Source organism: Antechinus flavipes, chromosome 1 (assembly GCF_016432865.1).
Source record: "Antechinus flavipes isolate AdamAnt ecotype Samford, QLD, Australia chromosome 1, AdamAnt_v2, whole genome shotgun sequence".
NCBI classification, from domain to species: Eukaryota; Metazoa; Chordata; class Mammalia; order Dasyuromorphia; family Dasyuridae; genus Antechinus; species Antechinus flavipes.
In genome coordinates this window covers 215,569,321-215,595,778 of record NC_067398.1, presented here as the reverse complement: position 1 = coordinate 215,595,778, position 26,458 = coordinate 215,569,321, and the positions used below count along the sequence as shown (strand labels likewise).

General features: G+C 34.2%; 1 protein-coding gene across 1 annotated transcript in view; it reads left to right on the top strand.

Annotated features, from left to right (window-relative positions):
• The window catches only part of GLIPR2 (GLI pathogenesis related 2), a 50,218-nt gene extending 28,788 nt beyond the window's left edge, over nt 1-21,430 (top strand). The window contains exons 4-5 of the mRNA XM_051996290.1: nt 8,098-8,175; nt 19,535-21,430. Coding sequence (XP_051852250.1) covers nt 8,098-8,175; nt 19,535-19,698 — 242 coding nt within the window. The 3' untranslated portion in view covers nt 19,699-21,430. The remainder of the gene's footprint in view (nt 1-8,097; nt 8,176-19,534) is intronic.
• The last annotated feature ends 5,028 nt before the right edge of the window (nt 21,431-26,458 follow it).

Below are 26,458 nucleotides of genomic sequence, written 5' to 3'. Positions count from 1 at the left end.
TCCATTGAGGTTCATTCAGTCCATACATATCACCCAGTCAAGATATTGGTTGCTGTTATATAATGAATCCCAAAGCACTCTTTATCCTTTCTCAGTGATCTCAGTACCTAGCTCAGTATTTCCATCCATAGCATCTTCTGTCCTCATTTTAAGGAATCTCAGCACTCATAGTGATACTTCCTCAAACCCCTGATTTTCTCAATACCCGATGATATTACCCATTTCCCATGATCTCCACTTCATCTGAGATACTCATGTCAACCTTAATGTTGCCATCACTTAAATGTGTTCTACTTCGCTTTTCACTTAAAAATTCTCTTATTTGATCACAATATTTTATTATTCCACCTTTCTTTCTGCTTTGATGATACCTAACTTTCTCTTTATCTTCAATCTAACCTCTAAATCTCCAGTCAGTTCTTTCCCCAGTTCATTGCCTTTGCCCTGAAAACAATCTCTTTTCCTCTATCTTCCCTTTGGTGAATCAGTCCAATTCTACATTATCCTTTATACATTAATATCTTCTCCCTTTATTCTTTCTTTGATTATGATTTGCTAAGTCCCAACCTGTATAACTCCCAGTGTCACTCCCACCATATAACATTATACAACATTTAACACTTCTCTTTATGTATACTTGAATGGAGCTAAAGAAACTCCTGAAACTATATTCATGGAGTATACTTCAAATTTATATTACATAATTTTAACTGGATCCTTGCTACAGCAAGGCAAAGCAACACTTTCCTAATCAATTCACTGTCCCATTTAGCACAGAATCTATTCCAAACCTTTGCATCCCTCCTCAACCTTCACTGCCTCTCAGCAGAAGACTTTTTTTTGACTCATACTTCATCAAAAAAGCTGAAATCATTCTCCACAATCAACCCTCTTCTCCCCATTTCACAAAACTCAGATGGCCCTCATGCCATCTCCCTCATCACTATCTCATAGGAGAAAAAGTGACCCTTTTCCTTTTTGCCAGACAACCTAAGCCTGTTTCATTCATCCCATTCCTTGCCAGCATATTACTCCCTTTATCATCCCTACTCTCCCACTAATATTATAAGTCTTACTATCTATTCACTGTTTCCCTGCTGCCTATAAATATTCCTGTGTCCTGCTGATTCTTTTTATATTCTTTTTCAGCTAAACTTTTTGGAAAAGCCATCAAAAATCATTGCCTCTACTTCCACTTCTCTCACTCTCTTCTGTATAAATTGCTGTCTGGCTTTTGACCACATTTAACTGAAACTGTTTTCTACAGAATTATCAGTAATATCTTAATTGATAAATATAATGGCTTTATAATATTTTCAATTTTTTGTTTACTTTTTCTTTCTCGTGGGCCTAAATGGGTTCATGACTTAGAAATGAGGGGTGATATTATAAAGTAAATTAATAGAGCAAGACACAGTCTTATCTGTCAGATAAGTGGAGAAGGAAGGAATTTATGGCCAAAGAAGAACTAGAAAACATTATGAAACCTAAAATGGATAATTTTGATTACATTAAATTTAAAAGATTTTACACAAACAAAACCAATGAGCCAAGATTAAAAGGAAAGCAGAAAGCTGGGGGAGAGGGAATTTTATAAAGGCCTCATTTTAAAATATATAGAGAATTGACACAAATTTAGAAGAATATAAGTCATTCCCTAGTTGATAAACGGTCAAAGGATATGAACAAACAATTTTCAGATGAAGAAATTAAAGCCATATATAGTGATATGGAAAAATGTTCTAAATCATTATTAATTAGAGAAGTGTAAATTAAAATAATTTTGAGATATCATTTTACACCAAATGATAGAATAGAAAATTGACAAAATGTTGGAGCGTATGAGGGAAAACTGGAACACTAATGCTTTGTGAAATGATCCCGCCATTCTGGAAAACAATTTAGAACTATACCCAAACTGTGCATACCTTTTGATCCAACAGTGTCTGTACAGGGTCTGTATCCCAGATCATAAAAGAGGAGAAAGGATCTACATAGATAAAAATGTTTGTAGCAGCCCTTTTTATAGTGGCAAGGAACTGGAAATTGAGTGGATGGCACCTCAGCTGGAGAATGGCTGAATAAGTTACAGTATATGAGTATAATGGAATATTATTGTTCTATAAAAAATGATGAGCAGGTAGAATTCAGAAAAGCCTGGAAAAACTTAGAAGAACTGATGCTAAGTGAGCAGAACCAAGAGAACATTGTACACAGTAACAAGATTATGTGATGATCAACTATGATGAACTTGGCTTTTTTCAACAATGAGGTGATTCAAGGTAATACCAGTAGTGTTGTAATGGAAAGTGCCATCCACAACCAGAGAAAGGACTGTGGAGACTGAATATAGATCAAAGCATACTATTTTCACTTTTGTTATTGTTTGTTTGCATGGTTTTTTCCATGTGTTTTTTTTTTCCATTTTGACCTGATTTTCTTGCCCAGAATGATGAATATGGAAATATGTTCAGAAGAATCACATGTGTTTAACCTATATCGGATTACTTGCTGTCTTGGGGGGGGGTGGAGAGAAAAATTTGGAACACTACGTTTTTTTTTTTTTTTTTTTGAATAGCTTTTTATTGACAGAGCCCATGCCAGGGTAATTTTTTTTACAGCATTATCCCTTGCATTCACTTCTGTTCCGATTTTTCCCCTCCCTCCCTCCACCCCTTCCCCCAGATGGCAAGAGTCCTTTACATGTTGAATGGCTTACAGTATATCCTAGATACAATATACGTGTGCAGAACTGAACAGTTTTCTTGTTGCACAGGGAGAATTGAATTCAGAAGGTAGAAATAACCCGGGAAGAAAAACAAAAATGCAAGCAGTTTATATTCATTTCCCAGTGTTCTTTCTTTGGGTGTAGCTGCTTCTGTCCATCTTTGATCTGAATTAACTCTCTTTATCGAAGAGATCCACTTCCATCAGAATATATCTTCAAACAGTATCATTGTTGAGGTATATAATGCTCTCCTGGTTCTGCTCGTTTCACTTAGCATCACTTCGTGTAAGTCTCTCCAAGCCTCTCTGTATTCATCCTGGTGGTCATTCCTTACAGAACAATAATATTCCATAACATTCATATACCACAATTTACTCAGCCATTCTCCAATTGATGGACATCCTTTCATTTTCCAGCTTCTAGCCACTACAAACAGGGCTGCCACAAACATTTTGGCACATACAGCTCCCTTTCCCTTCTTTAGTATCTCTTTGGGGTATAAGCCCAGTAGAAACACTGCTGGATCAAAGGGTATGCACAGTTTGATAACTTTTTGAGCATAGGAACACTAGGTTTTGCAAAGGTGAATGTTGAAAACTATATATGCATGTTTTTGGAAAAATAAAATTCTATTGAAATTTTTAAAAAGAAGAAGACTGATTAAAGTGTACATGGGATTCTTTGGTAACTTATTCTTGCTGACTTATTCTTAATCATAATGCCAGCTGAAAAAATGTGGTATGGTAAGGAAGTGGTCAGATGGGGCGGTGTAGATGTAAATTCCCATGGCTTTCTTATGAGGGAATGAACCTAAATTTACTGTTCAAATGATGTAATAATGAAAATATTAAATAGAAATATAAAAGGGAAGAATTGTTCAATGTGATCTATTAGACAGTTAGTTTAGCAGCTTCATGATTTGCATATTTAAGTTTCTTAAAGAAAAAATGCATTTTCCCCATTTGGCTGTACAACTGTTTTAATCCATGGTTGTGCCTTGTGGTTCCATTAAAATTGTATTCTTTGATCCATCAATAAATACTTGTAGTTAAAACAAATTTTTAAAATACTATTAAAAAAGAAATTTTAATGGAACTAGTTTAGAGGAGGGAAAAAATGAAAGAATAAATAGCTTAAAATAAACCCAAATAATGGAATCCTTGAAGAAGATAATGGAGCAAACAAAAGTCAATGATTGTATAGAACAACAGAAAATATTAGAACAAGATCAAAATATGGGGGGAAATAGAAGAAAATGTAAACTATATACTATCAAAAACAATTGACCTGGAAACAAGTGAAAAATAAATAGTTTAAGAATACTTGGACTCTCTGAAAAGCATGAACAAGCTAAAAATTCTAGATGCTGCATTTCAAGAAATTATAAAATAAAATTACCAGTACCTATAAATATCAGAGTAAAACTGGGGGGGAAGGAATTTCCTGGTTTTCAGTTTTAAAAATTCACTGGAGGAAAAAATCATCTCCTGAGAGAAATTCCACAATGAAAAGACCTAGGAATATCATAGACAAAAAACCCTGGGCTTCTATGGCAGATTTTTAAAAAAATACTCTGAGCAGAAAAAAAGAGTTAAATTATTTTTTAAAAAAACCATAGTCAGGATTATATAAAAAGCACTATATTAAGCTGTAAAGATACAAAGGAAAGTAAAAGTTTTTTTTCTCATTTTAACATTTTCCCTAGTTACGTGCAAAACAAATTATTTTGCATTTGTTTTTAAAATTTTGAGTTCCAGATTCTCCCCCTTATTCCCCGAATCCCCGCCACCTTGAGAAAGCATATGTCAAATTGTGCAAAACATAAAAGTTTATTTTCTCAATGGTCTTAGAGTCTAATAGCATAACAATTAAGTACAGACAAGATTTGTCCAAGATACATTCTGCAACTATTTTAAAGCAAAGAAAAATCTTAGAATACAAGTATTACAAAGGTAAAAGGCTTATGGCCAAAAACATGACTCCCTTTTCAAAACTAATATAGGAGGGGAAATAAGCCTTTAATTTTTTTAAAAAATAATTTCAAGCATTCTTCATGAAGAAACTAGGGAGGTGACTATAAATGTTGAACATAAACACAGAATCAAAATAATTTAAAGAGAGAAATATTTGTGCAACTAGAAGAGTCTATGATATGTTCAAAGACAAGATTTTAAAGGGGATGTCTTTGAAGATCTCAGAAAGAGTTTTAAAAAATAAACACAGTGCTTCAAAAATTGTTTTTGCTTTAAAGCAGGAAAAGAAGAAAAAGTATATAAGTATATAAAAAGCATATGATATTATGATTGAGGTAAATCTAAAAATAACTATCATAGCAGCAAATGTGGATAAACATACCCATAAAAGTAGAGGAGAACAACAAATTAATTAGGTAACAGAATCCAATATCTTTACAAAAAATAGATTTAAAACAACACATTTGGTTCACACTATTTAAAAGGATGATTCTGTCATAGAATTTAATATGTTTTAAAGAAATAAGGCTAATCTAGAGGAGGGAGTGGGGGGAAGGAGAGGAAAATTTGGAGCACAAGGCTATGCAAGTGTCAATTTTGAAAAATTATCCACGTATATGTTTTGAAAATAAAAAACTTTAACAATAATAAAAAAGAAGGCTAGCGCTTACAATTGCAGGCAAGGGAATAATTAAAAACTGACATAGTTAAAAGAAATAAGTAAGCAGGAAGACATTATGTTCAAAAAGTATCCTAGATAGTCAAATAATATCGATAACTTAGTGTATAAGGACTAAGTGATATAACATCTAAATACTTGAAAAACTAGTTATTCAAATTACAGGGAGAAATATTCAAATTATAATATTTGGAAAGCTCATTATTCCTTTTAGACTAAGGCACCTAGGTGGTTCACTGAATAAACAAGGCTTGAAGTCTAGAAGACTCATCTTCCTGAGTTCAAATCTGGCCTTAGACACTTGCTAGCTGAGTGACATTGGGCAAGTCACTTACCCCTGTTTATCTTAAGTTTCCTCATTTGTAAAATGAGCTAGAGAAGGGAATGGCTAGCCACTTCAATATCTTTGCCAAGAAAATCCCCAAATGGGGTTATGGAGAGTCAGAAATGACTGAAAAACTGAACAATAGAAAAGGACCTAAATAAAACTTCAGAAAAAGTTATATTTAATTGGTGATGAATTAACCATCCAAATGATCAATGATTATTGATTGGAAATTAAAATAAATATACATTTCTCAAGTGACTTTTACCAAAAACTGACCAAGTGCTAAGATATAAAAATTTCATAAGGGTGTATAGAAGAGCAGAAATATTAAACCTATATTTGTTGACCACAACACAGTAAAAATTATAATAATTAAGTTTTTTTGAACAAAGCATTCAAACTCAAATAGATACTAAATAACTTAATCCTATAGAATCATTGGGTGAAAGAACAGATCATAAAAAGAAAAGATACTGTGGCCAAAACAGTCTTCAGAAGAAATTGTATAGCTCTAGAGTATTTTGATCAACAAAAGAGAGAGAGCAAAGCAATTAATTCTAATTCTAAAACAATTAGAAAAGCAGCATTTAAAAAAATTAACCCAAAATAAAAATAGAATTCCTGAAAATCAAAGAGATAAACAAAACTGCTAGAAATTGAACAAAAAAAGAAATTGAATAAAAAATCTAGGACCAATGAATTTTATCAAGCATTCAAAGGACAATTCCAATGTTACATAAATTGAAAAAAATAGAAAAGAAAGGCATCTTACTAAACCCTTTCCATGAGACAAATGTGACCTAATTATTTAATTCAGGGAGAGAGAAAGTTAATTAACTAAATTAACTATAATTAAATAAATTAACTAAATTAATATCTAATAAATATTTCTGTAAAAGTGTTTGTAAAAAAAGCTATAGCAGCATATTTTAAAGTTGATACAGGATTTATACCAGGAATTCTGGGCTATTTAGTGTTAGAAAAACTTCTAACATAATAAATCTTATTCATACCAGAAAAAATAAAAATTATGTAATTATACCAAAAACGTAGAAAAGTTTTTAAAATAAATTACGATACTCTTTTACCCCTTTATGTTAAAAATATTTTTTTGAAAAACCACAAGAATAAATTACCATTCCTTAATATTGATAAATAGCTACCTTAAACCAAGATTTAGAATTATCTATAATGAGGAAATAATAAAGCCTTTCTAACAAGAAAGTGAGTAAAACAAGAATGTTTGTCACCACCATTTGACTTTGTCCTAGAAATTCTACATTGAGTAAATAAGCATATAAAAAAGACAACAGCATGAGCTCTTTATGTAGATGATAAAATAGTATACTTAGAGAATCTAAAGCCAGTTTTAAAAATTAATTGAAACAATTAACTTCAGTAAGAAAGGAATTAAAGGATAGGAAGAGGCAGTTCCCAAAAGAAAGAATTCAGTTATAAATAATTACATGAAAAATTTCACAGTTCAATACCTGTAAGATAAATACAAATTAAAGCATCCAAGATTCATGTCTCATTTCTTAAACTGGCAAAAGGAAAATAGCAGTTACTGTACTGTGTCAGGAAAGGCACACTAATGCACTGTTCCGGGAACTGCGAAATGTTCTAACCACTTTAGAAAGCAATTTAGAACTATACTTTGAAAGTTATTAAACTATCATTTGGCCCAGACATATAAGTACTCCCCAAATTAGTCAAAGGAAGATGTAAAAGGGTCCATATATATAAAAATATTTATAGCAGCACTTAAATAAGTGCCCATCAATAAGAGATTAACTGAACAATTTATCATACATGAATGTAATGGAATATTGTTATCCTGTATTAGAAGTGATAAAAAGGATAAATTCAGATACACCTGGGAAGCTGTCAGTGAACTAATGCCAAATGAATTGAACAGAACCAGAAGAAAGCAACTATGCATTATTTTTAAAAATGTAGCTTTGAAAAACTTCAAAACTATGATCAATACAATGATTATTCATGATTAGAAATCTCATACTAAATTATGCCTCCTCACTGCTTAGCAAGGAAGTGCTAAAGTTGCAGAATGGCACATAAATTTTCATATATTGGAAATTGGAAAGAGATTGTATCTTTCTTTTTTTGAAAAAAAAGTTTTTACAAATTATCAGGATGTTCTATGACTAGTAATTCTATGTTTGAAATTTCTTTTGTACTGTCATTGTTTTTTTGTTTTTTATTTTTGCTGAGGCAATTAGGGTTAAGTGACACACAGCTAGGAATTATTAAGTATCTGAGGCCAGATTTGAACTCAGGTCCTCCTGACTTCAGGGCCAGTGTTCTATCCACTGTGCCATGTAGCTGTCATTGTATTTTGACAGGATCATCTCTTTTTTTTTTTCTGTAGGACAAGATGTATCTGACAGATGGTATAGTGAAATGAGAAATTATGATTTTAAAAGTCCAGGATTCACCCCAGAATCAGGTGAGTATTTTTTTTGCCATGATTTTATTCTCTTAAGTACAAGGTTTTGTTTTTGTTTTCTTTCAATTATGAAGATAGGCAGTTAACATTTCCAAGATTATGTTTCTCGTATTTCCTTTTTTTTCAATTGGGTTTTTGACTAAAATATTTTGATTCCTTACAGAGTTGCAGGTTTTCAGACAGTCTGTGATAATCTTATATATAGTGGTGGTTTTTTAAACAATTTTACACAAACACACAATTTAAGGGGAAATTTGTCCATCACGCACACAGTATAATCTTCCCATGAAATCTTATGCTATACCAAGTATCATAAGACTTGACAATTCAAAAAGTTATACTGGGAAAGTTCATAGATCAGTTTTCAATTACTAATGTATTATTTTTCTCTATTTCTGTTAAAGTGATAGATGAAAGTTCTGTTTCATAAGACTTATACTAATGAAAAGAATTCATAAATGCTACTTTTTGTTGGACTAGAAAGATTTAGGCAAGAAAAGAAAGATGAGTTATGTATATACATAAGATGTTAGAAGTATCAGCAACAGAGGAAAAGAAGGTTCTAATCCAATTGTTATCTGAACAGGAGTCTCCTTTACCAATGCTTTTGCCCAAGAATCATCTAAGCCTCTGTTTAAATAATTCTATTACCTCCAAAGGTAACTCATTTCACTTTTATACAACTTTACTTGTTGGAAAATTTTTTTTATATCAAGCCTAAGCTATTTCTCTGTAACATCCACCCATTATGTCTAGAGCAAGTCTTTTACATGACAATCTTTTCATGTACTTAAAGACAGCTATCCTATTCCACCTAAATATAATTCAATTCAGTAACATTTATTAAATATCCCCTATGTGCCAAGTACCTCTTGGATCACTGCTTTGTCATGATTGAGAAGGCTTATGTAGTTCAATGAAAACATGCTATGCTAGGCAGGTTTGCTCAAGTCAGATGAGTGAACTTTAAAAGATGGGATTGGGTGAATTTAATTCAGGTGATCATTACATATAGGACTGTAGGCAATTATCTTTTATAGTTAATCGAGTAGTCAACAAAACTAATCAGCAAAAGGGTGAGAAAAAACAGTACTGGAATATAATGTCAGAAGTGACATTTCTTGTTCAAATCAAATGCAAACCATTCAAAATTACAGTAATAATTAAAAAACCTGTGCTTTAACCACTAATGCCAGAAGCCAAAGTTGCTCAGTTCTATGAAGACCTACCATATTATCTAGAAATAACAACTTCCCAAAAAGTCATATTCATCATCAGGAATGAAGGAAATAAGGAAAATTGTTAGATATAATCTAAATAACATCCTTTATGAATAGAAAATAGAGATGTTTAAGAGATTAGATCTGGTAGATAGAGGGCCTGAAGACAGTTGTCTATAGACAGAGGTTTGCAACATTGTCCAGGAGACAAAAAGAGAAACATTCCAAAAAAAAAAAAAAAAAAAGAACAACAAGAAAACAAAATTGCTATCCATTGAGGTTTTACAAATAGCTAAGGAAAAAAAAGGAAAGGGAAAGATATACCTAGCTGAAGGTAGAATTCCAAAGAACGGCAAGAAGAAATAAGGTTTTCTTAAGTAAACAATGCAAAGAAATAAAAGAAAACAACAGAGTGGGAAAAACGAGATTTCTTGAAGAAAATCAGATATATCAAGGGAAAGTTTCATGCAAAATAGATGTGATAAAAGACAAAATTCTCAGATTTAATTCTCAGAATTAGAAGAGATTAAGAAGCGGTGTCAAGAATAAACAAAAGAACTACGCAAGAAACATCTCACTACTGATAACCACTGTGATGTGGTTATTGCTTTAAAAACAGACATCCTGGAGAATGAAGTCAAGTGGGCCTTAAAAAGCATCGTTATCAGTAAGGCTAGTGGAGGTGACTGAATTTAAGTTGAGCTATTTAAAATCCTAAAATACTGTTTAATTGCTCTGCTCAATGTACCACCACATTTGGAAAAATCAAGAATAGTCCTGGAATTGGAAAAGATCAATTTACATTTCTGTCCTAAAGAAGGGGGCAATGCTGAGGAGCATTCAAGTTTCCACACAGTTGTGTTCATTTTATACATCAACAAGATTATGCTTAAGATTCTGCAAACTAGGCCTCAGAGATATAAAAAACAAGTTACTAGAAAAATTGACTCATTTTCAAAGAGACAAAGTATAGACCAAATTACCAACATTCACTGGAGTATGGATAAAGCAAAGGAATTCAAGAAAAAAATCTACACTAAAACCTTTGCCTGGATGATCACAATAAAATGAATGGCAAGTCCTCTAAGAGATAGGAGTACCAGATCATCCTTCTTGTCTCCTAGGAATCCATATTAAAGTGAAGAAGCAACAATTCAAATTGAATATGGAACAACTGATTGATTTAAGATTGGAAAAGGAGTATGACAAACCTGTATATTGTTATCTTATTTAGTTAACTTACATGCTGAATTCATCATGCATAATGTTAGGTTAAATGAATAAAAAGTTGGAATTAATCTGCTGGGAAAAAAACTTGAATAATCTCAAATGTACAGATGATACCACCTTGATGGCAGAAAGTGAAGAAAGAGGAATTAAAACTCTTGATAAAGAGAAAATATCTTGACCTGGATTGAAACTTTAACATCAAAAAAAAAAAAAAAACCTTAATATGTTGGCAACTGGTACTACTACTTGATGGCAAATAAAAAGAGGGAGAAGAAATGAAAACAGTGTCAAATTTTATTATTGGACTCAAAGATCATTGTAATTGGTGACTATAGCCATGAAATTGAAAAACACTTGCTACTTAGAAGTAAAGCTATGACAAATCGAGACAGCATATTAAAAATTAGAGACAATTTCACTTTGCCAAAATCCCTATAAACAAAGTGAGAGCTATATTAAAAGGAAAACTGAATGCTGTGGAATCAATGCTTTTTAATTGTGGTACTGGAGAAGATTTTTGAGAGTCTCTTGGACAGGAAAGAGATCAAATCAGTCAATACTTAAATTAATTTAGATTGTTCCTTAGAGGGACAAATACTAAAACTGAAATTTAAATCTCTTGGCCACATAAGAAGAATGTGGGACTCGCTGGAAAAGACTCTGATGCTGAAAAAAAAAAAGTGAAGGAAAGAGAAGGGGACAGCAGAAGATGAGATGGAAGCAACAGCAGACTTAGTGAAAAAGTGGAGGCCAGATGAGCCTGGCCCTCCATGGTCTATAGACTCATAAAGAGTTGGACATATCAGAACAATGATATAGGCCAGTATTGTGCTAAGCACTGAGAATACAAATAAAAATAAAAAGAAAGTCCCCACCCTCAGTGAACTTACAGTCCAATGGGGGAAAACAACACAGAAAAGAAAACTGAAAAGGAAGTGGGAAGGGACAAGAAAACTGGGGAGAAAACACCAAAGAGTAGAATGGAACAGAGCAATGTATGGAAAAATGGAATTACCAGGAACGTTGTGAGCACTTATAAAAAGAAGAAAGCATTCAGAGGAGTTTGGTATAATGCCCTCCAGTTAGAGGGAAGAGGCAACTGAGTTAGAAAAGTATAATTTCAAAATATGAGTTAAAATCATGTCATGTCTAAACACCCCAAGTTTCTAGAAATACTCTGAGGAGAGCACAAATGCAAGATGATCTTCCTCTTCATTTGGCATTTGCCTCTCTATGCAGCCTAAGACCTCATTAGTTTTGATGGCTATTATGTTAGATTTTCACTCATAGTAAATTTGTAGTTCTCTGTAATCTCAGATTTTTCAAACAAACTTATGTAGTAATTTATCCTTGTGGAGTTTTTTTTTTTAATAAACCCAAGTATAGGACTATGTTTATCTTTAATCAAATTTCATCTTACTATTAAGATTTGGCCCATCATTCTAGCCTATTAAAATCTTTGTGGGTCCTGATTTTGTCTTCCAACATGTTAGGTATTTCATGGAACTCAGAGCTTCTAGCTTCATATTCAGATTTGATAAGCATGCTTTCATCCTAGTCACTGATAAAAATGTTGAAGAATGGATCCTTGGAGCATTCCTCTAGAGACCTCCTTTCAAGAATTAGTCCTATCATTGAACTACTTTGAATTCACATAATTATATCATCATTTATTCCATGTCTTTCTGTCTTACCCACAAGAATATGATAGACTTAGATGCTTTACTGAAATGTAAGTATACCACGTATATAGCAATCCTGATCTCTGATTAGATCCCTGATCTGGTAAACTTAAAAAAAAAAAAAAAAGAAAAGAAAAGAAGCTTAGTGTAGAATGACCAATTTTCTATATAACATTTAGTCATCAGTATTTCCCCTTAATAAATGCTTACAAAGTTTTCTTATAATAACATATTCAATAATTTTGTCTTTAATTATAATCAAGCTCACTAGCCAATCTGTATATTTTTATTCTATGAGAATGTGTACTGTTACTTTGTCTGATTTAAATATTTTTTCTCTCTTAAAAAAGTTTTGTATACAATTTTACATCTGCTCCAGAAAAAGAAATCAGAGGTTTTTTTTTTCTATTAAGTTTTTTCATGCTTATAATTTAGTAATTATGGTTTTTCATGCTTATAATTCAGTAAGACACTTCCCAGTACCATTCTATTTTCTAATTAATTTGAAGCTGTTTTTCATAATAGTTTTCAAATAGATTTCAAACTGATATGACGATTACTGGATTTGGGGGTTAAACACTACCTGCATCTGTTGCATTGAACAACCCAAGACTCTTCAGGACTAATTATTGCATCTAGTTCCACCAGAGTTATGTAAAAAACAAAAAAACAACTTTCCCTTCCCTACCAAACCTAACTTCCTGAGCACTGAAATCATATAACAGAGGAAGTTTCCAAACCTTACACCTATATGGTAGTTTCTTATAAGAAATAAAATCTCTCTCTCTCTCTCTCTCTCTCTCTCTCTCTCTCTCTCTCTCTCTCTATATATATATATATATATATATATATATATATATATATAATTAGGAAATGTTCAGTCAGAAGGAAAGTATATGCAAAGTAAAGTACTGTAATAATATTTAAGATTTCCACACTTCAAAATTCCAGCTATAGACCTTGTTTCTGCTTCAGCATGACCCCAAAGAATTAGAGATTGGAATTTCAGACAAATAATACTTAGTGCCCAGACTTGGCACAATACTGGCCTATATCATTGTTCTGATATGTCCAACTCTTTATGAGTCTACAGACCATGTAGGTCCAGGCTCATCCGGTCTCCATCTTTTCACTAAGTCTGCTGCTGCTTCCATCTCATCCTCTGCTGTCCCCTTCTCTTAATGCCTTCACTTTTTTTTTTTTTCCAGCATCAGAATCTTTCCCAGACTTTACTCTCCTCCATGTTCTAATCTGCTTATACTGGCCTTCTTGGTATTCTTCATCTATAATACTCCATCTCCTATTTTCCTTTTTCCTGAGTATCCAATAGATTATTCTCCCTCCTCATCTGTCCCTCTTAACTGGCTTCCTTTAAGACTCATCTAGAGTCTACCTTTTGCAAAAGACCCTTTCCTGTCCCAAATCCTATTTTCTCCTTGCCTATTTAATCCAGTAATTTTTCCTGTTTTGAAGTCTACTCAAATTAGTTACAGGATCTGTAACATATCAACCCCAACTCTGTCTTTTCTCAAAAAAATTCTCAAAAGTTCAACACCTGGCTTAACATCTGAGTGCTAGCTTAGGCTAGCACAGCGTCTGGTGCAATTAGTGGGTACACAACAAATGCTTATTGACTGACTTAACTGACTAGACTTAACTGCATGCAGATGCCTCATTAAGCTCCCCAATTTCCTATTTCCTTCTCCTTCTTAAGTCCCATTATCTACTTCTTCATTCCACCTCAGCCACAAAATCCCTTTCTGTTTTATCTGTACTACACCTGTTCTTTGCCCTCATCAATACTCTCATTCCTTCTACTTACTCAGGATCTTCTCAAATTATTACATCTTCTCTGACTTTCTTTCCTTTCCAAGCTCAAGTCAGTAGTCAGCCACTGTCTAGCTCTATACTGTCCTCTGCCTTTGAATCCCTAGCTGCTCTTCTCTTGTTAAACATCAGTTATGTTTTACATCCACCTCTACTACTACTCACTATTTACTTAGTGAGGGGAAAGTCTTATAACTATCTTGCCAGAGTTCATTACAAATAAATGTTATCCAACTTCAGCTGGGCCTTTATTACATCAAAGCAGTCCTGTTATTTGTCTCTTAATTGATTGATTCCTTATATCACTACACACAGTGTTCTAAACCTTTCCATTCCTCAAGTTTCATACAACAACTCTTTCCCAGATCTTTCTATCATTTGAGGACTTTGCTTCTTACTTTATCAAAAAATTGAGTCCATTGTTTTCCTCTCAAAACTTAAAATTTTCTTCCATTAGAATCAGTCTAATCTAGTGAAATATATAGTTTTACCTCTCCCAAAAGAGTTTTCCAGCTCATGTTGAAAATACAGGCACTACAAGGAAATTTCTATAGTTCTTCTTGCCTCGTCCCATATTGATTATTAGTTTCAGATTTTCATAGCAGTAGAGGAAGAAATGGGAACCAAAAATAAACAAAACCAAATAGGTAAAATAGAAAAATTAAGGAAACTGTTGTTGTTTTGGGTTTGTTTTTTTTTTTTGGTTTTCAAAGAGGGCCATGACATCAGGGAGCTGAAGCCATGACATGCAAATGAATTGGATTTAAGTGAGGGAAGACTGTGCAAAGTCACTTTCCCCTCCAGAGCCATCTGGGTCAAGTGGCCAGATAAAGATAAGGATGACTAGAAATGGCCCTCAGAGAAAATATTTCCAACATGCCAGATCTTGTCTACATCCCCCATTTCTTTTCTCTCACACTTATTCATCTTGCCTCCCTTTGCTAACATAATACTCTTTCTTCCTATTTTTCCTACTTGTCTGACAGCGCTTTGGTTTTCTCCAAGTCTTTATTCACTTCTTTGGTGAACTCGTCCAGTCCCAAAGGTTCACCTCAACTAAACATACCCCAAACTGAACAAATTATTTTCCCCACAAACCCTCCTGTCTCCAATCTTAGCTTTTCTTGTTAAGAGTAACACCATTCTTCTAGTAGTACAACTTTATAATTTCAGAGCTATCTTTGACTCTTCTCTCTCATTCCCAAAAGCCATTCAGTTGATGTGTTGTCCATTTAAAAATCATATTTTTCCTATTCCTCTTAGGAATACATATAGCCACTACCCTAATATAAGCCCTCATCCCCATTGTAACAGCTCCTCATTGGTCCTTATATGTATAATCTCCCCTTCTCAAGTCTAACATCCATACAACTGCTATAGCCCTTTTAATAAATCACAGAACTAACCACATTTCCCCCCTGTTTAAAAAAAAAAAACCTTTAGGAGAATCTTGTTGATTCAGATAATATACAATCCTCAGCCTAGCTACAATTTAGTTTTACACCCATCTTTCCATCCTTGTGAATTCCCCTTCACATAGTGTTGCTAATAAATAATACTACTGCTGTCTCTTCTGTTTATCCTTTTCTCTCCACAAACTCACAGAAATCATCATTCATATGTGGAATGGACCTATGCCTCTCTTAACTTTTCCAAGTACATATTTTCCCTCAAAACTTAATTCAGGATCCAGTAGTTAGGGTTTTTGGCTTCTTCGAATTGCTTTTCATTTCCTTATCTACTTCTCTCTCTTTTTCCTTCTCTCTCTCTCTAAAACAATAAGTTCCTTGATAGTCTATTTTAATTTGTTCTTTCTATCCTCAGCATCAAGAGAAGTTGCATGTCTTAATAAGTGCTTAATAAATGCTTATTGAATTAAATCGTACATCTCTTCACACTCTTATTACATCCTTCATCCTGCTACCATATTTTCCTAAAGAACTGGTTTAACATTGTCAGCACCAACCCTGCATCCCTTCAATAAACTCCAGTGGACTCCTATTCCCTTTAAGAGAAAATATAAAATCTGGCTTTTCTTTCTTTGCCAGTTTTCCTCTACTCACTCTGTGATCTAGTTATACTGGTTACATTTGCTGTTCAGGACCCATCATGGCCATTTCCCATCTCCATGCCTTTGCATTGATTGTTCCCCATTTTCAGAATGACCCTTCTCTCATCACTTCCTTTTCAAATTCCTAGTTCCCTTCAAGACTGAGTTCAATAGCCAATATCTACATGAAATCTTCACCAATTCCTCAAGCAAATAGCACTCTCCCTCTCAAAACTACTTCATACTTAATTTGTATAGAACAGTCAGTACTGCTGCTGAGTCCAACGGGAGTGGTCACGTAATGCCTGAGAAATGGAGGCAAGATAGAGTGTAATGCTGAAGCAGGAGAGAGATTAGAGAGTTTTTAATATTTTATTAATGGGAGAGTAAAATTGACTGGACAGAACTCTCATATCAAATTATCCAGTCAGACAGAGACAAAGATATACTGGGACCAAGGAATCCATGTTGGTCCCAGGGCTGGAGGAGACCATCATCTCAAAGAATCCAGCATCCAGCATATAGCCACCAGCTGCCAGTCTCCAGCCTCCAGCAATGAATGGAGGAACCCCAACTTCTTAAATACCTTTTCTCTAAACAAAGGAAGGGGGATAAGAAGCTGTCAGGATGGGGGAGGCCATAAACCCAAAAAAACCCAGAGACAGGATGTCTGAATACACAGAGATAAAGATGTCAGTGAGGTATCTTGGAATATTTTAGAGGGATATTGTAGATTCTTGAGGACAGAAAAGAGTCAGGAGGTCTGCTCTCTTGTTTATCTTGCTAACAGTAATTGGTCCTCAGTCAGACGGGGGGGGGGGGGGGGGGGTTTAACAACTTAGGGGATTGACACAGAACAATTGAAGAAACTGAGACAAGGGAAACTAGTGCAGGGAAACTGAGTCAGGACAGTTAAAGAGAACTGTGGCATAACAAGAGATTAGAGAATTTTTAATATTTTATTAATTGGAGAGTTTGATTGACTGGACAGGACTTTTGTCTCAAAGTATCCAGTGGCAAATGTGAGAATCCCAAGCTTTTTATAGGACTTTGAAACAAAGAAGAAACAAAGAAATAAAAGAGCGGGAAATTTGGGAGCCAGAGTCAGGCTATCTGAATAAACAGAAGTAAAGATGTCAATGAGGTATCCGAGATAGTCTTATCTTTTGGAATATTTAGAGGGGGGTAGTGCCATAAATTCTTGAGGACAGAAAGAGTTAGGAGCCAGGAGGTCTGAACTCCTCCTTATCTTGAGTCTTATATTAGCAATTTATAAGCAGTGGCCCTCAGTCTTGAGCAGGGCTTTGCAACTAAGGGGATTGACACAGAACAGTTAAGGAAACTGAGGCATAACAATTTAGGGAAACTGAGGCAAAACCAATTGGGAAAACTGAGTCAGGACAATTAAAGAGAACTGTGGCACAACAGTCAGACCCCTTTTTTCTTGTTTCTCTGCTTCTGTATACTCCTATCGTGGCAGGTAAAAAACTGCCCTGTAGTACTAAGGAAAATTACTTGAAAGTTTTATATTTGGTTTATATCCAGAATCTCTTCAGAAGGGGGTAGTAAAAAGGTATTTAATGTACAATGTAAATTGGATTTTTGACCACTGTGTATTTCCTCTACATGCAAAAAATGCTTAAAATAGGAGATTTTGCAAGTATATTCACCAAAGACTTAAGCAAGAGCAGTAACAACTTAGAACTGCATTACACTCTGTTGGAAAGTTAATACGTCAGATATCAACCCATAAGGCACCTTTATCTGACTGTTAAATCAGAATTTCATGTTTTACTTTAGCTTTTTCTTATCCCACCAGTTTTTTCCACATCCATTTCTTCTGGCCATCCTGGCTAGGGATTGGGTTCATTCTATTGCTGGTGAGCACTGCCTGTCAGAGCTTCTTCCAAAGTGCCTGAGGACCTAAACAAGTCTGCCTCCAAGGCTAGAAATGTCCACCTCAGAATTGCTATTCATTCAACTGTATTCAGGAGAAAATAAAGCAAAACCAGAGAGAGAGACAGACAGACAGACAGACAGACAAAGACAAAGAGAGGAGAGAGAAACAGAGAGACAGAATGACAGCAATTCAAAAAAAATAATACAAGAGAGAGAAGGAGAGAAACAGAAAGGGGCCAGAGATAGAGAAATGAGAGCCGAAGGAAGAAGGGATGGGGGAAGTGCAATCAGACACATAACAGGGCTTAACAGGCGCCAAGAAGAAAAACATTTAAGGGGCAGACATATTAGAACTGAAAACAGGCAGAAGAGGTCTACTCTCTTCACAGAACTGGAGGTCTTAAGCCAAGTCCCCATCTTGTGGGGGCTCCTAATATCCTTTTTTTTGCTTTCACTGGGGGTGGGGGGGAGGGGATTGTTGTTGTTTTGTTTTGTTCCTGGTAGAGGGTGGGAGGGAAAGAGAGAGACAGAGAGAGGAAGAGAGATGGAAAGACAGAGAAGAGCAGGGAGAGAGGGAAAGAGAGAGAGAGAGAGACACCGAGACAGAGAAGAACAGGGAGAGAGGGAGGAAGCTCATGAGTAAGTATCACAAAATTCTGTAAAATTAACTAACATAGATGAGGTTTTTTGGAATGTGGATTTCTTTCAGAATGCTTTTATATAAGGTCAAATTTGCATAATATTTGCATAGCGCAATTAAATTTACTATACACACATATAAAATAAATAGTCTTGGGTTTGAGGGTATTGGTTTTTGTTTGTTTGAGAATGCAGTACCTAGGATATTCTAACAGACTTATCAATTTGAATCTTCCCCAAGTAAAGCCAGAGATGTCAAAGTCTACCTTCTGCAGTAGGCCTTTCGTGCCCCATCCCCAGTAGCTATTGCTCATTGATATCAAGGATATTCTCAACCATATCTTCCTATAAATATTCTACAAGAGGTCCAGCCAACATGCTGGAGACCTTCCCAGGATCTCCCCATTTGATAGGTACCAGCATAGGCTGTAGACTTTCATTTGTATTCTTACCCTTTCTATATTGTGTCACTCTAAGAAATATATCTTGAAGTTCTTTTTATATTACTTTTGGTGTACATCCCTTCATGGGTAATATAGCCTAATTAATTAATTAGCCTATAAATACTTTCACTAGGTCTCTATTATTTTTTGAACTACTTTGTCACTTTTATTTTCAGAGATGGTGGATCCCATCATTTATATCACTTACTATTACCAGAACAAGATTGCTTTTATAAAAATGGTTTCATATTTCAGGGAGAAGTCCAGGGTTTTTTTAAAGTACTACAAGCCAAAAACTGTAAATTTGTGAAATCCTTTTAGAGATTCCAGGGATTGATCTTTTACCTAATCCCTTTCTTCCCCATCTAGGACACTTTACAGCAATGATATGGAAGAACACAAAGAAGATGGGGGTCGGAAAGGCCTTTGCAACTGATGGTTCTTCCTATGTGGTTGCCAGATACTTTCCAGCTGGAAATATTGTCAATCCCGGTTTCTTTGAAGAAAATGTCCCTCGTCCTGCAAAGAAATGATTTTGAAAATGCAAACATTAATTGTGGACTGCAGAGTGTAACAGTAAAATGCCTATGAAATCTAAAGCTTGATGCCCATGTTTACCTGTCATTTTGACAGCACACACTCTAATACACATTATGAGTGTGAATTGACATAAGAGGCTTAAAATAAGCATTTAATGATCTGATACAGCTACTTGGACTATCATTATGTGAACTTTATATAAAAGAAAAAGAAGTAATCATTTCTTGTAACTTTTTTTAAAAAGCAATTTGTTGTATATTTGCCTCCTATATACCATGTCTAAATTTTCATTATTTTAAAAACAACTGAAGTGTTATGTTTATCTTTATGCATAGTTTAGTATTATTGTTAAAATATTTAAAATGATAAAAAAAATCAACAAACACCTTATGGTTTATTCATTTTAACTGAAATTAATTTTTGGTTTTAAAATTTTGAAAACATTGCAACATGAATTTTATTATCTTTGTAAAAATTGATATGATCTGTAAGCTAATTGCATTACTAGTATGATTTTAAAGATACAAAATCTGTAACACACTTCCTCTTATATCTCCTAACTTTTAAAAAAAGAAAAAGGTTTTAGATTTCAGAATACCATCACATTGGACAGTGTGAACATTAGATTTGGATGAATCCTGCGTTTGTGGCTAAACCCTATCATATTAGCCCATATGTGTTGGCTTCCATACTTTCCTATTTCCAGACTCTGCACACCTTGTTCTTTGACACAAATTACAATCCATCAGTGACAACTCTCCTGAGTTTTAGTGCCTTCACAATTTATCATTTGATAATTAACATTTTACTTCCAAGCCACTTCACACCTAGCTAGACTGGGCTTGGATAATAGTTTGGCAAAACTTGCCTTCAAGAAACCAAGGTCACCTAAGTGCCCAAATATCAGAATAAGACTTTAGTGAATGATTAACATGTATACAAATATATAAGTATATACATGCATGCTTGTAACATAAAAACTTTCAACATGGTAAAAGAAACACCCTTATTCCCTATCCACAATTTCATATTTCTTTGCACTTGACTTTGATTTCTTTAAACTTGGGCAAGCTTTTTAAAGATGGACTTGGATGAGTTCAGTGGATTTGAAGGACTATAAACTATATCTCTGCAATGGCCCCTGAAGTTAGCTATCTCAAGGCAGGAAATGAGCAAAAGTAATATTTCTGGCAGCTTTATAGTATTACAGATGTGTTAATACTGCCTCCAGGAATTATGTCAAACATGCATAGCTTAAAAGTTATAATAAAAGCCACATGTCTTTGGGAGATTTTAGTATAGACTATTCTGTGTTCTTTAGTTTCATTCATTATTTATATTTGTGAAGTATTTGCCTTAAGGTTAAAATATATGTGCATTTATTGAGCATCACATATAATTCAAACATTTTAGCTAATTAAAAAGAGCATTCCCCAGAGGGTGGGTATATTCTAGAAACGGATATCTACTATTTCAGTCTTTTCTCCTTTGAAAAGCCAGCTGTAGAATTTGAAATTGGCATTTACAAGTTCCAGCTTAGAGTAAGTTTGAGTATAAACAAATTCTATTTACAGCATTCTGATGTCTTACATTCTCCAAATTGATTATTGGGGATTTTTGTTTTGTTTTGTTTTGTTTTTAATGCTAATTCATTATTCCTAATGTAATCCAGGAAGTTAATGTTATGGAGAACATTAGAAAATAAACCATATTTTTCATATAATACATTATTCTGAAGTGATTTGTACCAGTTTCTTTATTGAGTGCTAATTATCCCAAGCCCTTGTAAGTGGTTTATAATAATTTGCAATTCCCCATCAAATCTCAATATCAGAGATGTTTAGTGTTACGTAAAATGACAGAGTACTAACCAACCAAAAGATGGATTCTGGTATTTAATTTTTACTGAATGAAATCAGATGGTTTCTGAAGATTTAAAATGAACTATCAACCTAGAGTCAGACTGAATTCAAAATGATAAAGATTATGATACTCTGGGACTTGGTCAAATTTAATCAATATCAATAAGTACAATAACAAACTTACAAAGTATTTTTCTCAATAGGTATGGTATAAATATTCTCACCCCATCTTGTAGAGAAATTAAGAAAGATAAAGAAATTTGCCATAGTCACACAATTAGGAAGGCCCAGAAAGTGAAGTAAAACCCAAGTGTTCTGGGCTAACTCTTTATCAGAAGCAGGATAAAGAAAATTCAAATATACAAAGCTAGTACTTACATATAAACTCCATTCACAAAGATGAATTTGAACAGTTTCTATAAAAACTAGGAAAATCATTATTAGGGAAATAGTGAATAAAGCCCACCTCAAAGCCCACTTTCAAATAAGGATTCTATAGCCAGGAAATCAATTTTTTTAGTGTGTGGCAACACAGACCCAAAACTCAGAATTTTTCAAATGATCAAATCTGTCCCAGGTTTAATTAAGTACTACACTTACATTAATATCCGATGAGAAATTATGTCCAGAAGAATTGTTCATAGCAAGATTCTGAATCAACATAAGATGCTATTTTAGACTGAAAAAGATAAATTTTGCACCTTTTATTAGTTTTTTGTCATGAGTTTGTTAAAAACTCAGGGATGACCAATACTTACCTAGCACCTCTTCAAATAAGGACAAGTTGTGCAATACCTAGATGATTTGTGTAACATTAGTTGGACCCATTCTAATAGAATGGAAATGTTTTACTTCCTTGACATTGTATTTTCCTAGTAATTAATAAGAATAGCTGATGTTTATTTAGTACTTTAAGACACTCCTATTTCTATTGTTTTACCTTTCAGGTTATTTATCTTCCATCCTTCTTGAATTTATCCCTGCTTCCTCCCAATTCCACAACATTCCCTAGTTCTATGGCATCATAATAATAGAATGCATTTTAAAATTTACCCATGCACCTCACCCCCCAAAAACTTTACAAATTGAAAAGTCTTACGAAGAAGGATGACAGATGATTATGGACAATATTGTCTCACAAAATAGAAAACAATGGAGGACAAAGACAGTTTAAAGGAACCTTGGCAAGATTTACAAGTGAAGTCATCTTGGAAGCATTCAAGGGTAAAAATGAAAGGAATATTACAAACTGAAGAAAATTGAAGAAATTTGCAAAAGTCATTATAGCAAGCTTTTCATCATCAGGAGTACTTTAGACCCTAATAATAATGTCCCGGATATGTTTAGAAGGGAAGTAGAAATATCACTATTAATCAACAAGCTTTTGTTAAGAGAACATAAACTAAAAAGAACAGCTGTATTGGATTAAATATATATTCTGTTTCCCAAGTGCAAATAAAGAGTTGTATCACCACTAGTGTCTCTCACATCTTGTGTTTCGCCTCTCTTGGCCTGTTTTCTCATCTATAGGAAGAGGGTTGAAATAGATGACCCAAAAGAACTTTCAGATCTAAATGTACAATCCAATGAACCCACAATTATATTGCACTTTAAGGCTTGCAAAGGACTTTTCTTCACAACTCTATGACAAAATTTTTTGTGTTTGGGAACGGTGATTTCACCAATATGTAGGAACCTCACAACACAGAAACTATCTCCACTGATGCAGGGTCAATCTGTAACTTGAAAGAGGCCTAGAAAGTGACTTCTCATTTAATTAATTTGGATTTTTATTTTGAATATCAAAAAAGCATTTCCATGCACAGATCTGAACACAAAGTAGATTCTATATGAAAACATGTCTATTTCATACTATTTTTAAAAGTATATAATAAACTTTCAAAGTCATGTTCTTTCGTATATTATTTAAAATGTTACAATGGAGACCTTTTTTTTGATATCATTATGTTTTCATCTCCCTCCCTACCACTACCATAACCAGAAAGGAAGGGAAAAAACCTTTTAGCAAGTAAGCATAGTTAAGTGAAACAAGTGCATATGGTGAGTAAAAGATGAAATAATTGAGGAAACAGGTTCTAACTGTCAAACATTTTGTTTTATTAAGCAATGCATGCCAATTATCTAACAAATCAGAGGCAAGTAGGTTCAAAAGATGCAATAAAGTTTTCTCCCAATTCCCACAATTGAATAAAAATTTTCTAACAAGACAGAAATTGGACTACTCCCATAATTGAACAGAAAGGAAACAGCTAGCTTCAGATTTGTGTCACAAGATAGAATCAGTATGGATCACTCAGTTCCCACAATTAGCCACTTGTTGTCCCAGTCCCCTCAATTCCCTCATCCACAAAGTAACAACGTCCAAAATATACCTCTACTTTCATTTCCATCACTTCTCTGTCAAGAGATAGGTAACATGCTTTATCACAGTTGCTCTGGAGACATGGTCATTATTTTAATGGGTTTTCCAAAGTTGTTGTTTACATATAAACTTTTCAGTTGTCTTCTGACTGTGAACAGCACCAGTTCACACTACCCAGGATTTTCTAAAATAATCTCTTTTGTGATTTACTAAAATATTATAATATTGTATTGCATTCATATACTATAATGTGCTCAGCCATTCCTTGATTGTCTAAGAAGCAAACTAAGACTTTATTCTACATTTTTTCCAATCTTGCCTGCTTTGATACCCTATACCTCTTCAGTTTCAAGTTTGTTTTGCTTATAACATTTCTTCCTTGGTATTATCCTTCCTTTTAACTTGTCGTTTCCTTGTTGAGTTTGGTATATTCCACCCCAAAATGCCTTTGTATTTATATATTATTCTTTTCATATCCCCAAATTATGAGAAATATCAAGTTGTACCTCTTTCTTCCTCTTTTCTACACATTTTCCTTTTGCTTTTCCCTCTTAAAACCCTCAGAACAAATCCATTCCAACCACAGTACCTCTGCTTTTCTTATTTAACTCTCATAATATCCTTTAAAGATGGCAGGACACTTGCTTCTTCACTTAGTGGAATGTGACACCATGTCTTTGTACAGTTTTTCAGTTGCTCAAATAAAGTTACTGTTTTAGGTTTCTCTAAATTCATGTGTTTGTGAGTTTTTAGTCTGGGCTTTTCATTGAAAATAGACAAAAGTCCTCTCTTTAGGAACTCAAGATCCTCAAACTCCCACTAGAACCAAATTAAAATGTAATTGGGAAATGGTTAGAAAAAGAAATGAAAATTAAAAATAATATACATAATGTTAATTTGTAGTTTTCTAAGTCACTATGAGACAAGAAAGTATTCCTTTTTAAGTCTAATGCCTCTGATCTATTACCTGAAAGGTCTGTTTTTCTACAAAGAAGAATTATACTCAGCTTTTCAGGGCAAGTTATTCCTGATTACTGCCTCTTATTTTTTTGCCTTTTGCCACCATTTCTCAGGGTTCAGCCCCATTGGAACTCTGAGGGTCAGAGCACTGGATCTTTAGGACCCTCTGTGGTATCCCACTTCAAGCATTAGGGACCTTAGGCCCTTGGCTGTTCAAGTCTGCAAACTGTAGTCCCATGATGAATCATACCATGATTCCTGGGGCTTCTAAGGTCCCCACCGTCAGACCACCTTGAAGTTTTTTTCAAGTAACCTTCTGTCCTTGCTGCCTCCAAGTACAGAGCTTTGCAAGCTATATATGTCTGTCTCTGTTTGTGCTGGGAGGTGTCAAAATTCTGTCACTCTTAATCTTTCCACTGCTGTGAAGCTCAGTATTTGTAATATAAAGATGATAATATTTGTACTACCCAATTTCCTCGTTGTCATGCGGAAGATGCTTTAGGCATCTCAAAGTGTCCCATTAAGAGATGAATGATTTTTATCAAGGTTGCCAATCCCCTAATCTCCTGAGAACCCTAAGATTTTTCTTTGCATTTTTTCAGGCTTGTCTGCTACTCTCAGAGCCTACCTTCTTGGTCCGGATTCTCACCTTCTCCTCCAGTTTTCCCCAATCTAGATGTGTTACTGGCTGGACTTACTGGAATCCCATCTGCCTGTCTCTCCCCTCATCTTGGGGAACCCAAATCATCCAGAGAAAACCTCTTTGTGTGTGGTTAGCGTCACTATGGTTTTCATTTTTGGAAAATACACTTATATAAACAGATGTTTTATATAGCATCCAGGAACCAAATGAGTGTCCAGGAAATGAAGAAACGACTGATATGAGTCACAGTTCTGGCTAAGGCTGAAAAATCCCCACACCCAGCAACTAAAGTGAGGGGGTCAAGACTTTCCAAAGAACAGACTGAGAGTTAGGAGATACAAAGCCAGTTAACAAAGGCTAAGTGAATCCACATTCTAAATTATTTCTCATCCAAGTGAGGTCTCTCTTGTATCCTACTATCCAAGGAAGTGGGCAGCCTAATCCCAATTGATTAAGATTTCTTTCTCAGATTCCAACCCCATTCTGAAGTAAAACTGCAAAGAAAAATTTTAAACAAAGCTTAGTTAGATGTGGCTCAAATCTAGGGTTACTTGAAAAAGCAGATAACAGGATTCTCTGTAGAAAAGGTACAACGTATAATATAGATATAAGATTTATTTTTTCCATTATAGAAAATTCAGAAAATATAAAGGACACAAAATTACCATGAATAAATACAGAAAACAAAGCAATCAAGTAGACTATTAAATCCATTATGCCCCTGGAAGGTAAAGATTCTTCTTTTTTTTTTTTTTTTGGCTGAGACAATTGGGGTTAAGTGACTTGCCCAGGGTCACATAACTAGGAAGTGTTAAGTGTCTGAGGCCAGATTTGAATGCAGATATTTCACATCCACCTTGAACCTGACACACTGTTTGAACAATTTGCAGTGATTTATGATGGTA